Source organism: Bombina bombina, chromosome 1 (assembly GCF_027579735.1).
Source record: "Bombina bombina isolate aBomBom1 chromosome 1, aBomBom1.pri, whole genome shotgun sequence".
Lineage (NCBI taxonomy): Eukaryota > Metazoa > Chordata > Amphibia > Anura > Bombinatoridae > Bombina > Bombina bombina.
This window is the reverse complement of record NC_069499.1, coordinates 1452852742-1452868952: the sequence shown is the minus strand read 5'-3', so window position 1 is coordinate 1452868952 and position 16211 is coordinate 1452852742. Positions and strand designations below refer to the sequence as shown.

Here is a 16211-nt window from a genome sequence, read left to right as displayed (position 1 = left end):
GCATCCTATAGGGAAGGGGTTTATATCAAGGTGCTCTCTATCTAATGTACAATTAATTTCCTTTTAGAACAATCTCGTCGAGATGACTTGGAATCTCTGGGTTATGTCCTGATGTATTTCAACCTTGGGTCTCTCCCTTGGCAAGGGCTAAAAGCTGCCACCAAAAGGCAGAAATATGAACGTATCAGTGAGAAGAAGATGTCAACGCCAATAGAGGTTCTGTGCAAAGGTTACCCATGTAAGTTGCTGTTTGGTATCATTTACTGTTATTTACTAAAACTGTCCTCTAAATTTAAAGAGCCGTTCTTGTGGACAAATGACATGCTCAAATTAGAGTATGTGATTTTAACACTAGCAATGTAATGCTATGTGTTTAGATATGTTTTTAACCTTTGCTTGGGTTAAAGTACTTCTTAGGAGCTGCAGAGCACTGGTGGCTCTGAGGGGACATGGGCACTGACCTAGTCCTGTGTGACTACCACTGCTGATTGACTGTCAGTTTCTACTCACAACCTGTAGTGCTCTGCAGCTCCCAAATAGTAATTTAGCAATGTGTTTAACCACCTTTTTCTGATTGTACCTGTTTTTATAAGATCTGAGTAGCTGGTTACTCAATATTCTATCTGCTAAATTTTATATAAATTTGAGAGAGAGAAAAAAAACCCACACCAACCACCTGGGTGCAACTTCTTTTAGATCAATAATGCTTTTCACAGAGGAACCAGGAATTGACTAGTATTTCGGTGCTGGACTGCAGAACATATTTACACCTCAGCTAAATCTTGCTGAGGTGCCCATCTACCCTTCTAATACCCAAACTTTATTTCATGTTTTTGTGTAAAGAAGGATTTAACATAAAATACGTTACTGCTTATAAAACTGATCATACAAAGTCCGGAACAAAGCTATAGCGTTGTCTGGTCCCACTTATATGGAAACATTAAGCAGTGTGCTTAGTAGAGACTTTTTTCAAAACTGTGTGTAATTTGGTTACAAAAAGGTCCGGAACGCAGCTGTATCGCTGTCCGGACCCACTTCTGAATACTGTGCTAAGCAGTCCCTCCGTTTCCGTAATCGTAATTGGAGAGAAGAATGCACAGCCCAAACTGGTGCCACATGAAGCTCCGCCCATCGTGGGCATAACAACAATCAAGCTCCCGGTCGCCATATTATTTGTTTTAACAACTACGCCACCGGGAGCTAACTGAACCCTTTAACAAACCTGGGGGCAAATTTGGCAGCCGCATTCTAGATCGCAGTCTAGCTCAAATATATGTGATCACAATATCGCCTCCCACTGAGTCCTTACCCTCAGTCCAAGTGATAAAAGGCCCCCATAGATAAAGCCACCTATCAGTCTCCTCAGCCCCAGTGCCTGCTAATAACGCGCTGTCACTGAAATTCCCTCCTTTTTATTTATTGATATATATATATATATATTAGTGCAGATTTATTAGGCAAGTTGTATTTTTGAGGATTAATTTTATTATTGAACAACCATGTTCTCAATGAACCCAAAAAACTCATCAATATCAAAGCTGAATAGTTTTGGAAGTAGTTTTTAGTTATAGCTATTTTAGGGGGATATCTGTGTGTGCAGGTGACTATTACTGTGCATAATTATTAGGCAACTTAACAAAAAACAAATATATACCCATTTCAATTATTTATTTTTACCAGTGAAACCAATATAACATCTCAACATTCACAAATATACATTTCTGACATTCAAAAACAAAACAAAAACAAATCAGTGACCAATATAGCCACCTTTCTTTGCAAGGACACTCAAAAGCCTGCCATCCATGGATTCTGTCAGTGTTTTGATCTGTTCACCATCAACATTGCGTGCAGCAGCAACCACAGCCTCCCAGACACTGTTCAGAGAGGTGTACTGTTTTCCCTCCTTGTAAATCTCACATTTGATGATGGACCACAGGTTCTCAATGGGGTTCAGATCAGGTGAACAAGGAGGCCATGTCATTAGATTTTCTTCTTTTATACCCTTTCTTGCCAGCCACGCTGTGGAGTACTTGGACGCGTGTGATGGAGCATTGTCCTGCATGAAAATCATGTTTTTCTTGAAGGATGCAGACTTCTTCCTGTACCACTGCTTGAAGAAGGTGTCTTCCAGAAACTGGCAGTAGGACTGGGAGTTGAGCTTGACTCCATCCTCAACCCGAAAAGGCTCCACAAGCTCATCTTTGATGATACCAGCCCAAACCAGTACTCCACCTCCACCTTGCTGGCGTCTGAGTCGGACTGGAGCTCTCTGCCCTTTACCAATCCAGCCACGGGCCCATCCATCTGGCCCATCAAGACTCATTCTCATTTCATCAGTCCATAAAACCTTAGAAAAATCAGTCTTGAGATATTTCTTGGCCCAATCTTGACGTTTCAGCTTGTGTGTCTTGTTCAGTGGTGGTCGTCTTTCAGCCTTTCTTACCTTGGCCATGTCTCTGAGTATTGCACACCTTGTGCTTTTGGGCACTCCAGGGATGTTGTAGCTCTGAAATATGGCCAAACTGGTGGCATCTTGGCAGCTGCACGCTTGACTTTTCTCAGTTCATGCGCCTTGGTTTTTCCACACGCTTCTTGCGACCCTGTTGACTATTTTGAATGGAACGCTTGATTGTTCGATGATCACGCTTCAGAAGCTTTGCAATTTTAAGAGTGCTGCATCCCTCTGCAAGATATCTCACTATTTTTGACTTTTCTGAGCCTGTCAAGTCCTTCTTTTGACCCATTTTGCCAAAGGAAAGGAAGTTGCCTAATAATTATGCACACCTGATATAGGGTGTTGATGTCATTAGACCACACCCCTTCTCATTACAGAGATGCACATCACCTAATATGCTTAATTGGTAGTAGGCTTGGAGTAAGACAACATGCATAAAGAGGATGATGTGGTCAAAATACTAATTTGCCTAATAATTCTGCACTCCCTATAGATAGAGAGAGATATATATATATATATATATATATATATATATATATATATATATATATATATATATATATATATATATATATATATATATATATATATATATACACACACACGAGTTCTTTCCCAAATTAAATAAAGTGCTCCACTTCCTCTGAGATCTTTTTTTTACTGACACAGAATAAAAAGCAGCACTTACCTTTTTTAAAATCTGCCCGACAGCAGGGCAGCTCAGCAGGATTGAGAGGTCCTCTCCCTCACATAGTCCTGTGGAGAAAGGTAAAGCCCGAGTCATCTTACTTAGGCTATTGAGATTAGGGCAGCATCAAGATATGGGAGGCGCAGTGAGAATTATGTCCCACAAGTTCCCATTGCTCTAAAGCCACCACTACTCTACTGAAGAGACTAATATGGACTATGGCTACACCCCAGAAGAAAACGGCACAATCTTGTACTAATTAAAAAAATAATAAACTCTTGATGGAAGAATCTTTTTCTAACACCTAATTTACCATCTCCTTGCACTTAACGTAGGCAGAGAATGACTGGGGTGGGAGGGAAGGGAGGAGCTATTTAACAGATTTGCTGTGGTGCTCTTTGCCGCCTCCTGCAGGGCAGGAGAGGTATTCCCATTAGTAATTAAGATGATAAGTGGACTCATTGTGTCATTAAAAAGAAATACAATTGGGGGCGGAGCTAGCAACTGATGAGACAAGACGTGCAGCACAAGAGCTCCTGCATTATCAACAAACATTTAGTCTACTATAAAGTATAATTGGTGTTATTTGTTGAAGCTTTTGATCGGCACTTATGTAAGAGGGAAATATTCTTTCTAAATTTGCTCTAGGGAAGCCTTAAACTTCGTTTACGACAACGGTTTGGAACTACATAGTCTGATATGACCACGAGACAGAAGTAATTCCTTCTCTGCAGCTGTGGCGTAATCCATACCAAACACACGGATACCTAACTAAATATGGCAGATTTTTGCGAACAGGTGCAAGAATTACTTTACAAATTAGAGGAGAAGATGGACTACTGCTTCCATAACCTGCTAATTAGTCAGAAATCAGGGTGGAAGAGAGGTCAATTCAACACCTAAAATGGCCGCTACAATAGACATCACCAAGCACGGCGAGACCTTCCAGCTTAACACAAGAGCTCCACAGAGCCACTCGGTCTTCTCCACATGATTACCCTCTGAGTACAACAGCGAGTACTGCGGAGTAGAAGAGCTCAGTTTTGCTGGCTCTGTCAGAGAGATGGATCTATGGCTCTGAACCGGCCTTGACTGCTGCCGATACTACCTGCATCACATGTTTGCCGGAGATGGATAAGGATTTACGGCCGTTGTCTAACAGTCACGCTCATACAGGGAGCCGGTGAGACAGATCTGAGGTCAACTTCGTCTTTACACTCCAACCCTGAATTTCTCTTACACATCTGTCTATTTGGTGAGACTTTCGTTGGGGAACTTGACTACCCTGATTATTCAGGTGCATACACAGAGCCTCCAGATATTAGGATTCACTGGAGTTCACATCTCACTACTGGTTTCTGTCCTAGCCCACACCGTAAGATCAGAGGATATTTATGCCCCACGCAGATCCGGAATAGGTTAAGTCTCGCACAGCTCTGCAACAAATTCGCCATATCTTCACTTGGACTTATAATGAGGGCAGAGCCTGATAACTGAGAAGATATCCCACACTGTTAAAGGCTACTGGCCTCTAAAATTGCATATCTGGACTAGTAATTATTCTCCTTTATATTGGTCTACGGTAGTTGTTTTATCAGGTTAACCATAACTATTATTTGTATGTTTATAATATGTACACATTATTAAGAGATCCAGTTTTACTCTCCTACAGAATGTATGTCTAATACTGTTTGTTTTTCACAAAATATGTTCTCTTTGCTTAGTCTTTAAGTAGCGTTCCCTTTTAACAAGATCAAATTCTACATGGGCTTATCAGTTTGAACTTTAGAATTAGAGGTTTTTGGGGGTGATTAATTGGAGTTAAGTATTTAACAGAAATGGTCCCTTATATTAGAATTACAACACATATATATGTACCTATATGTTATATACAATATTACCAAGTGGGATCCATGTCTGATGTGGGATCTCAGAGACAGAACTAAACAACTAGAAAAACTAATTGTATAAGGAATACAATAGGATTCACAGCAGAGATTACCACAAATTAGGTATTGTATAAACTCCAAATAGAAGATTCAGATAAGGATTATATCAAATATTTTTTAAAAAGGTTCCATGTCATTCATACCTTAATATCTTTATTAGTATATCTAGGAACCCACATTCACACAAAAGTAGCGAAAAAAAGGTTTAAAAACACTTAAACCCCGTCTCATAATAATTGTTGTGCTGAGAGATCATGTAATTAATAAGTGCCTGCTGGCCAATATCTAAAGTAAACTAAGCCCTTACAATCCGAGGGCTGATTTAACTTTTAACTTGTATTCTAAGCAGGCACCCAAAGAGAACTATTATTTGAGAACACTATCAGTTAGACAAGGGTAAGCAAGTTAAAAAAACGGCAGACAGGAGAGACAGAGCTGCTCCTGCTGGACCCCTGACGCGCGTTTCACAGAACGCGTTTCACTTCCCCCTCTGAGGAAGCGTTCTGTGAAACGCGCGTCAGGGGTCCAGCAGGAGCAGCTCTGTCTCTCCTGTCTGCCGTTTTTTTAACTTGCTTACCCTTGTCTAACTGATAGTGTTCTCAAATAATAGTTCTCTTTGGGTGCCTGCTTAGAATACAAGTTAAAAGTAAAATCAGCCCTCGGATTGTAAGGGCTTAGTTTACTTTAGATATTGGCCAGCAGGCACTTATTAATTACATGATCTCTCAGCACAACAATTATTATGAGACCGGGTTTAAGTGTTTTTAAACCTTTTTTTCGCTACTTTTGTGTGAATGTGGGTTCCTAGATATACTAATAAAGATATTAAGGTATGAATGACATGGAACCTTTTTAAAAAATATTTGATATAATCCTTATCTGAATCTTCTATTTGGAGTTTATACAATACCTAATTTGTGGTAATCTCTGCTGTGAATCCTATTGTATTCCTTATACAATTAGTTTTTCTAGTTGTTTAGTTCTTATCAGTTTGAAGCTTATATATGCTGTCTGTAATCTATCTCATATGAATATTGTTAGTAGCTAATGTATACAACTTACACTTTCACATTTTATTTCCGCCATGTTATTCCTGATAACTGGTTCTGAGACTTTATGTACATAATACCTATGTACGAATTGTTAAGCATAGCAGGTACTTGATCTGGATAGGATTATCTGACTCGTATATATTTTGTTTTTGCAAATCTGTCTACCTTAGTTTCCCCACTGGCAGGATGGTACCGGCTCTTATTTCCTTGATATCTATATTACTGTTTTATTGTGTGCCATGTGGTCAGAAATTAGGGGAGTTATAATGTTCCAGCCCTGCATAAGCATAATGGTAAACCATTAGCTGAAGCTAAATGTCTCCTCGCCTGTTCCACAACTAATTTCACATGAGGGCCCCTAGTTCACTGTAGTTTACTTTTTAAAAAAAAAAAAAAACTACTGCTCTACAGCCCTTAGGTAGTCCTATACCAGTAGGCTATTATATAGTGAAAACGCTATCATTTGTTATATCAGAATCAAATTTATCCTATGTTAAAACTCTAATGGCCAATAATCTTTAAGTATTTAACATCTAATGTGTTAACATATGCGTTGAGAATGATGTAATGCGGCTGTTGAAGACCTATGTGAAACTCTGGAGGAGTTTTATCTTGTTCTAGACCCACTGAGTAATGGATTCATAAAAGTGACAACCACACAATATATTGATCTGATTGGTAGAGATTTAAGCTTCTTGCCGCAGGGTATAGGGCCCATGTCCATGTGGCAACCCTACATTTATTATTAGGTTTGTGTTCCTGTGTTTAACATTTCTACTGATATACAAGATATATATTGTTTGCTCCCATTCGCAGTTACTCCCTAAAGTTCACCCGGCTAACATAGGAAATAACATTGCTTTCACCATACACTTTTGCAACCATAGTCAATACTGTATGTTAGGATTTGGTAACTCAGCTCCAGATATATCTCTTCTGGATTATGGAGGTCCATATCATATATATACACTCTGGTTTGCTAGAGGACAAGAAGGTAGTACAAGTCACCTCTATGATAGTATAGATTAAGCTTATATATTTTATTCTTATCTAGAGCCGGTTCGGTTATGTTCCTCAGTTTTATTATCAGAACCGTAGCTGTATATATTATGCATAGAGACACATTAAACCCATGTCCTACTCCGACTGTGTACCATGATATAGCGATGCACAACGCAACATTGAGCTGAATAATAATTAGTATTCCTACCTTGCAGTCACCTAATACTATATCACTCTATTCAGCCTACACATATTTGTGTTTGTATAGCCCTAGAATTAAGTCAGCCTCTAAGCAGCTTCATAGTCTCGGAAGCACACAAGTACAGGTATACCCCGCTCATACAGCGGGTTAGGGACCGGAGCCCCGCTGTAAAGTGAAAACCGCCTTAAAGTGAAACAAGGCAGTTTTTGCTTTCTTTTCAATTGCTAGTGTGTTTAAAAACTTGAAAACATTTTTGAACTAATATATATTAGGGGTGCAATAGTGCTACATTTAGTTTAATTTAGCACAGCACAGTATTCATTTAGTATTAAAAAAAACTGTACCTGTAAAATAGTGACAATTACTGTAGTAAAGTTTGCCAAACTATAGCACTGAGACACAGATTGCACTTTAATGCTGTAAACAGAGTGAACTGGGCATAACAAAATGGTACCAGTCACTTTTCTCACAATCTCTCAATGATTACAGCACTATTTCAAAATCCTTGTAGGTTGAACTTCAGCTCAACAAAGCGATGTATTAGCGAAGCGCTGTAAAGTGAAGCGCTGTAAAGTGAGGTATACCTGTATAATTAAGATTATCCTGTATTCCAACATAGGCAAGCAGTTGTTTACCAATACCTAATGTAATCCAACTCTCTTATATTTTTCTTAGATAAGCCCTCAATTTATTCTAAACCATCAACAGACTTCTCTTATTTTATCCATAGTGGAGCCTTAGGCGAAACACAAGCTAGCACTTAAAGCCAAGCAAAAAGCTAATTTCTTTTTGTTCTCATTTGTTAAGTCCCCAGAGCCAACACTTATATTTAATATGCCAATACATATGTTTCTATGTTATAACATATTAACTTCATTTACTCTGCTTATCATGTCATTTGGGATAGCGCTGCTCTTATAGATGTTGTTCTTATTTTAAAGAAGCTACTAGTTATACTGATGGGGCCTACCCAGATCTATTACATTCAGCTATGACTGATTTATGATACCTACATTTTATGCTGTGAAAGAAACCAAAACATATAAAATAAATAAGAGATATCACTACTTGTGTTGTACTTGACAACTCAGAGGTCTAAAAGTGTTTAATAGCCTGACATTCTCGCTAGCTCCGCCCTCCCACTCCTCATCTCATTTAGAGCGGCTCTTGCCCGCTGTATTTCCCCAACCCCAAAAAACCATAAAGCCAACCCTCCCTTGCACCAATAATACCTGAACAGATAACCGAATTTATATTTTCTTCTGCAAAGTAGAGGCCATTTCTCCAACATTGGTGTGTCCGGTCCACGGCGTCATCCTTACTTGTGGGAAATATCTCTTCCCCAACAGGAAATGGCAAAGAGTACCAGCAAAAGCTGGCCATATAGTCCCTCCTAGGCTCCGCCCACCCCAGTCATTCTCTTTGCCGTTGCACAGGCAACATCTCCAAGGAAATGGTTAAGAGTATGTGGTGTTTAGTTGTAGTTTTTTATTCTACTATCAAGAGTTTGTTATTTTAAAATAGTGCTGGTATGTACTATTTACTCTGAAACAGAAAAGGATGAAGATTTCTGTTTGTGAGAGGAAGATGATTTTAGCAGACAGTAACTAAAATCGATTGCTGTTTCCACATAGGACTGTTGAGATGAAGTAACTTCAATTGGGGGAAACAGTTAGCAGACTTTTCTGCTTAAGGTATGACTAGCCATATTTCTAACAAGACTGTGTAATGCTGGAAGGCTGTCATTTCCCCTCATGGGGACCGGTAAGCCATTTTTCTTAGTTTCAAACAGAATAACAGGCTTAATATGGGCTATAAAACTGGTAGACACTTTTATGGGCTAAATCGATTGCTTTATTTGGACATTTTATTCATGTTTATGCTGATAATTCACACTTATAAACTTGGGGAACGTTTTTTAACGGCAGGCACTATGTTAGACACCTTTTCCAGTCAGGGAGGGCCTTCCCAGTTTTAGGCTGAGCCTCATTTTCGCGCCATTACTGCGCAGTTGTTTTTGAGAGCAAGACATGCAGATGCATGTGTGAGGACCAGAAAGTTGTTGGAAAAGTGTCTGGAAGGCATCATTTGGTATCGTATTCCCCTCTGGGCTTGGTAAAGTCACAGCAAAGGCTGTAGCTGGGACTGTATAGGGGTTAAATTGTTAAACGGCTCCGGTTCTGTTATTTTAAGGGTTAAAGCTCTGAAAATTGGTATGCAATACTATTAAGGCTTTAAGACACTGTGGTGAAATTTTGGTTTGAACAATTCCTTCATACTTTTTCTCATATTCAGTAATAAAGTGTGCTCTGTTTAAAATTTAAAGAGACAGTAACGGTTTTGTTTTAAAATGTTTTTTGTGCTTTATTGACAAGTTTAAGTCTGTTTAACATGTCTGTGCCTTCGGATAAGCTATGTTCTATATGTGTGAAAGCCAATGTGTCTCCCCACTCAAAATTGTGTGATAATTGTGCCATAGCGTCCAAACAAAGTAAGGACAGTACTGCCACAGATAATGAAATTGCCCAAGATGATTCCTCAGATGAGGGGAGTATACATGATACTACATTATCCCCTGCTGTGTCTACACCAGTTTTGCCCACACAGGAGGCCCCTAGTACATCTAGCGCGCCAATGCTTATTACCATGCAACAATTGACGGCTGTAATGGATAACTCCATAGCAAATATTTTATCCAAAATGCCTGCATATCAGAGAAAGCGCGATTGTTCTGTTTTAAACACTGAAGAGCAGGAGGGCGCTGATGATAATTGTTCTGTCATACCCTCACACCAATCTGAAGTGGCCATGAGGGAGGTTCTGTCAGATGGGGAAATTTCAGATTCAGGAAAAATTTCTCAACAAGCTGAACCTGATGTTGTGACATTTAAATTTAAATTAGAACATCTCCGCGCACTGCTTAAGGAGGCTTTATCTACTCTGGATGATTGTGACAACTTGGTCATCCCAGAGAAATTATGCAAGATGGACAAGTTTCTAGAGGTTCCGGTGCACCCCGACGCTTTTCCTATACCCAAGCGGGTGGCGGACATAGTGAATAAGGAATGGGAGAAGCCCGGCATACCTTTTGTTCCCCCACCTATATTTAAGAAATTATTTCCTATGGTCGACCCCAGAAAGGACTTATGGCAGACAGTACCTAAGGTCGAGGGGGCAGTTTCTACTCTAAACAAGCGCACTACTATACCTATTGAGGATAGTTGTGCTTTCAAAGATCCTATGGATAAAAAATTGGAAGGTTTGCTTAAAAAGATTTTTGTACAGCAGGGTTACCTTCTACAACCCATTTCGTGCATTGTTCCTGTCACTACAGCAGCGTGGTTCTGGTTCGAGGAACTAGAAAAGTCGCTCAGTAGAGAGACTCCGTATGAGGAGGTTATGGACAGAGCTCACGCACTTAAGTTGGCTAACTTTTATTTTAGATGCCGCTTTGCAATTAGCTAGATTAGCGGCGAAAAATTCAGGGTTTGCAATTGTGGCGCGCAGAGCGCTTTGGCTAAAGTCTTGGTCAGCGGATGTGTCATCCAAGACAAAATTGCTTAACATCCCTTTCAAAGGTAAAACTCTTTGGGCCAGAATTGAAAGAGATTATCTCAGACATTACTGGGGGAAAGGGCCACGCCCTTCCACAAGATAGGCCTTTCAAGGCCAAGAATAAGTCTAATTTTCGTTCCTTTCGCAATTTCAGGAACGGACCGACCTCTAATTCCGCATCCTCTAAGCAAGAGGGTAATGCCTCACAGCCCAAACCAGCCTGGAAACCTATGCAAGGCTGGAACAAGGGTAAGCAGGCCAAGAAGCCTGCTGCTGCTAACAAAACAGCATGAAGGAGTAGCCCCCGATCCGGGACCGGATCTAGTAGGGGGCAGACTCTCTCTCTTTGCTCAGGCTTGGGCAAGAGATGTTCAGGATCCCTGGGCACTAGAAATAGTTTCTCAGGGTTATCTTCTCGAATTCAAGGAACTACCCCCAAGGGGAAGGTTCCACATGTCTCACTTATCCTTAAACCAAATAAAGAGACAGGCGTTCTTACATTGTGTAGAAGACCTGTTAAAGATGGGAGTGATACACCCTGTTCCAATGACGGAACAAGGAATGGGATTTTACTCAAATCTGTTCGTAGTTCCCAAAAAAGAGGGAACCTTCAGACCAATTCTGGATTTAAAGATCCTAAATTTCTCAGGGTACCATCGTTCAAAATGGAAACCATTCGAACGATTCTACCCACTATCCAGGAAGGTCAATTTCTGACTACCGTGGATCTAAAGGATGCGTACCTACATGTTCCTATCCACAAAGAACATCATCAGTTCTTAAGGTTCGCCTTTCTGGACAAACATTACCAGTTTGTGGCCCTCCCATTCGGGTTGGCCACTGCTCCAAGGATTTTCACAAAGGTACTCGGGTCCCTTCTAGCGGTTCTAAGACCAAGGGGCATTGCAGTAGTACCGTACTTGGACGACATTCTAATACAAGCGTCGTCCCTTTCAAAAGCAAAGTCTCATACAGACATCGTTCTGGCCTTTCTCAGATCTCACGGATGGAAGGTGAACATAGAAAAGAGTTCTCTGTCTCCGTCAACAAGAGTTCCCTTCTTGGGAACAATAATAGATTCCTTAGAAATGAGGATTTTTCTGACAGATATCAGAAAGTCAAAACTTCTAAGCGCTTGTCAAGTTCTTCACTCTGTTCCACGTCCTTCCATAGCTCAGTGCATGGAAGTGGTAGGGTTGATGGTTGCAGCAATGGTCATAGTTCCTTTTGCACAAATTCATCTAAGACCATTACAACTGTGCATGCTCAAACAGTGGAATGGGGACTATACAGACTTGTCTCCAGTGATTCAAGTAGATCAGAAGACCAGAGAGTCACTCCGTTGGTGGCTGACCCTGGACCATCTATCCCAGGGAATGAGCTTCCGCAGACCAGAGTGGGTCATTGTCACGACCGACGCCAGTCTAGTGGGCTGGGGCGCGGTCTGGGAATCCCTGAAAGCTCAGGGACTATGGTCTCGGGAAGAGTCTCTTCTCCCGATAAACATTCTGGAACTAAGAGCGATCTTCAATGCTCTCAGGGCTTGGCCTCAGCTAGCAAAGGCCAGATTCATAAGATTCCAATCAGACAACATAACGACTGTTGCGTATATCAATCATCAGGGGGGAACAAGGAGTTCCCTGGCGATGAAAGAAGTGACCAAAATAATTAAATGGGTGGAGGATCACTCCTGCCACCTATCTGCGATCCACATCCCAGGTGTGGAAAACTGGGAAGCGGATTATCTGAGTCGTCAGACTTTCCATCCGGGGGAGTGGGAACTCCACCCGGAGATCTTTGCCCAGTTGACTCAATTATGGGGCATTCCAGACATGGATCTGATGGCGTCTCGTCAGAACTTCAAGGTTCCTTGTTACGGGTCCAGATCCAGGGATCCCAATGCGACTCTAGTTGATGCACTAGTAGCACCTTGGACTTTCAACCTAGCTTATGTGTTCCCACAGTTTCCTCTCATTCCCAGGCTGGTAGCCAGGATCAAACAGGAGAGGGCCTCGGTGATCTTGATAGCTCCTGCGTGGCCACACAGGACTTGGTATGCAGACCTGGTGAATATGTCATCGGTTCCACCATGGAAGCTACCTTTGAGACAGGACCTTCTTGTTCAGGGTCCATTCGAACATCCAAATCTGGTCTCCCTCCAGCTGACGGCTTGCAGATTGAACGCTTGATTCTATCAAAGCGCGGGTTTTCAGATTCTGTGATAGATACTCTGGTTCAGGCCAGAAAACCGGTAACTAGAAAGATTTAACATAAAATATGGAAAAGATATATCTGTTGGTGTGAATCCATGGGATTCCCATGGAATAAGATAAAAATTCCTAAGATTCTTTCCTTTCTGCAGGAAGGTTTGGATAAAGGATTATCTGCAAGTTCTCTAAAGGACAGATTTCTGCTTTATCTGTCTTACTACACAAACGACTGGCAGCTGTGCCAGATGTTCAAGCATTTGTTCAGGCTCTGGTCAGGATCAAGCCTGTTTACAGACCTTTGACTCCTCCCTGGAGTCTAAATCTAGTTCTTTCAGTTCTTCAAGGGGTTCCGTTTGAACCTCTACATTCCATAGATATTAAGTTATTATCTTGGAAAGTTTTGTTTTTGGTTGCTATTTCTTCTGCTAAAAGAGTTTCAGAGTTATCTGCTCTGCAGTGTACTCCGCCCTATCTGGTGTTCCATTCAGATAAGGTTGTTTTGCGTACTAAGCCTGGTTTTCTTCCAAAGGTTGTTTCCAACAAGAATATTAACCAGGAGATAGTTGTACCTTCTTTGTGTCCGAAACCAGTTTCAAAGAAGGAACGTTTGCTACACAACTTAGATGTAGTCCGTGCTCTAAAGTTCTACTTAGAAGCTACAAAAGATTTCAGACAAACTTCTTCTCTGTTTGTCGTTTATTCTGGTAAAAGGAGAGGTCAAAAGGCGACTTCTACCTCTCTTTCCTTTTGGCTTAAAAGCATCATCCGATTGGCTTACGAGACTGCCGGACGGCAGCCTCCTGAAAGAATCACAGCTCACTCTACTAGGGCTGTGGCTTCCACATGGGCCTTCAAGAACGAGGCTTCTGTTGATCAGATATGTAAGGCAGCGACTTGGTCTTCACTGCACACTTTTGCCAAATTTTACAAATTTGATACTTTTGCTTCTTCGGAGGCTATTTTTGGGAGAAAGGTTTTGCAAGCCGTGGTGCCTTCCGTTTAGGTAACCTGATTTGCTCCCTTCATCCGTGTCCTAAAGCTTTGGTATTGGTTCCCACAAGTAAGGATGACGCCGTGACTGGACACACCATTGTTGGAGAAAACAGAATTTATGCTTACCTGATAAATTACTTTCTCCAACGGTGTGTCCGGTCCACGGCCCGCCCTGGTTTTTTAATCAGGTCTGATGGATTATTTTCTCTAACTACAGTCACCACGGTACCATATGGTTTCTCCTATAATTTTCCTCCTGTCCGTCGGTCGAATGACTGGGGTGGGCGGAGCCTAGGAGGGACTATATGGCCAGATTTTGCTGGGACTCTTTGCCATTTCCTGTTGGGGAAGAGATATTTTCTCCAACATAGGTGTGTCCGGTCCACGGCGTCATCCTTACTTGTGGGATATTCTCTTCCCCAACAGGAAATGGCAAAGAGCCCAGCAAAGCTGGTCACATGATCCCTCCTAGGCTCCGCCTACCCCAGTCATTCTCTTTGCCGTTGTACAGGCAACATCTCCACGGAGATGGCTTAGAGTTTTTTAGTGTTTAACTGTAGTTTTTCATTATTCAATCAAGAGTTTGTTATTTTCAAATAGTGCTGGTACGTACTATTTACTCAGAAACAGAAAAGAGATGAAGAATTCTGTTTGTATGAGGAAAATGATTTTAGCAACCGTAACTAAAATCCATGGCTGTTCCACACAGGACTGTTGAGAGCAATTAACTTCAGTTGGGGGAACAGTTTGCAGTCCCTTGCTGCTTGAGGTATGACACATTCTAACAAGACGATGTAATGCTGGAAGCTGTCATTTTCCCTATGGGATCCGGTAAGCCATGTTTATTACGATTGTAAATAAGGGCTTCACAAGGGCTTATTTAAACTGTAGACTTTTTCTGGGCTAAATCGATTGATTATTAACACATATTTAGCCTTGAGGAATCATTTTATCTGGGTATTTTGATATAATAATATCGGCAGGCACTGTTTTAGACACCTTATTCTTTAGGGGCTTTCCCAAGGCATAGGCAGAGTCTCATTTTCGCGCCGGTGTTGCGCACTTGTTTTTGAGAGGCATGGCATGCAGTCGCATGTGAGAGGAGCTCTGATACTTATAAAAGACTTCTGAAGGCGTCATTTGGTATCGTATTCCCCTTTGGGTTTGGTTGGGTCTCAGCAAAGCAGATACCAGGGACTGTAAAGGGGTTTAAAGCTTAAAACGGCTCCGGTTCCGTTATTTTAAGGGTTAAAGCTTCCAAAATTGGTGTGCAATATTTTCAAGGCTTTAAGACGCTGTGGTGAAAATTTGGTGAATTTTGAACAATTCCTTCATGTTTTTTCGCAATTGCAGTAATAAAGTGTGTTCAGTTTAAAATTTAAAGTGACAGTAACGGTTTTATTTTAAAACGTTTTTTGTACTTTCTGATCAAGTTTATGCCTGTTTAACATGTCTGAACTACCAGATAGACTGTGTTCTGAATGTGGGGAAGCCAGAATTCCTATTCATTTAAATAAATGTGATTTATGTGATAATGACAATGATGCCCAAGATGATTCCTCAAGTGAGGGGAGTAAGCATGGTACTGCATCATTCCCTCCTTCGTCTACACGAGTCTTGCCCACTCAGGAGGCCCCTAGTACATCTAGCGCGCCAATACTCCTTACTATGCAACAATTAACGGCTGTAATGGATAATTCTGTCAAAAACATTTTAGCCAAAATTAACCCTTGTCAGCGTAAGCGTGGCTGCTCTGTTTTAGTTACTGAAGAGCATGACGACGCTGATATTAATATCTCTGAAGGGCCCCTAACCCAATCTGAGGGGGCCAGGGAGGTTTTGTCTGAGGGAGAAATTACTGATTTAGGGAACATTTCTCAGCAGGCTGAATCTGATGTGATTACATTTAAATTTAAATTGGAACATCTCCGCATTTTGCTTAAGGAGGTATTATCCACTCTGGATGATTGTGAAAATTTAGTCATCCCAGAGAAACTATGTAAAATGGACAAGTTCCTAGAGGTGCCGGGGCTCCCAGAAGCTTTTCCTATACCCAAGCGGGTGGCGGACATTGTTAATAAAGAATGGGAAAGGCCCGGTAT

The 16211-nt window shown here is 41.1% G+C and overlaps 1 protein-coding gene across 1 annotated transcript in view; it reads left to right on the top strand.

The window, feature by feature from the left end:
- The window catches only part of LOC128666460 (casein kinase I), a 63445-nt gene that overhangs the window by 39343 nt on the left and 7891 nt on the right, over window positions 1-16211 (top strand). The window contains exon 5 of the mRNA XM_053721071.1: window positions 68-238. Coding sequence (XP_053577046.1) covers window positions 68-238 — 171 coding nt within the window. The remainder of the gene's footprint in view (window positions 1-67; window positions 239-16211) is intronic.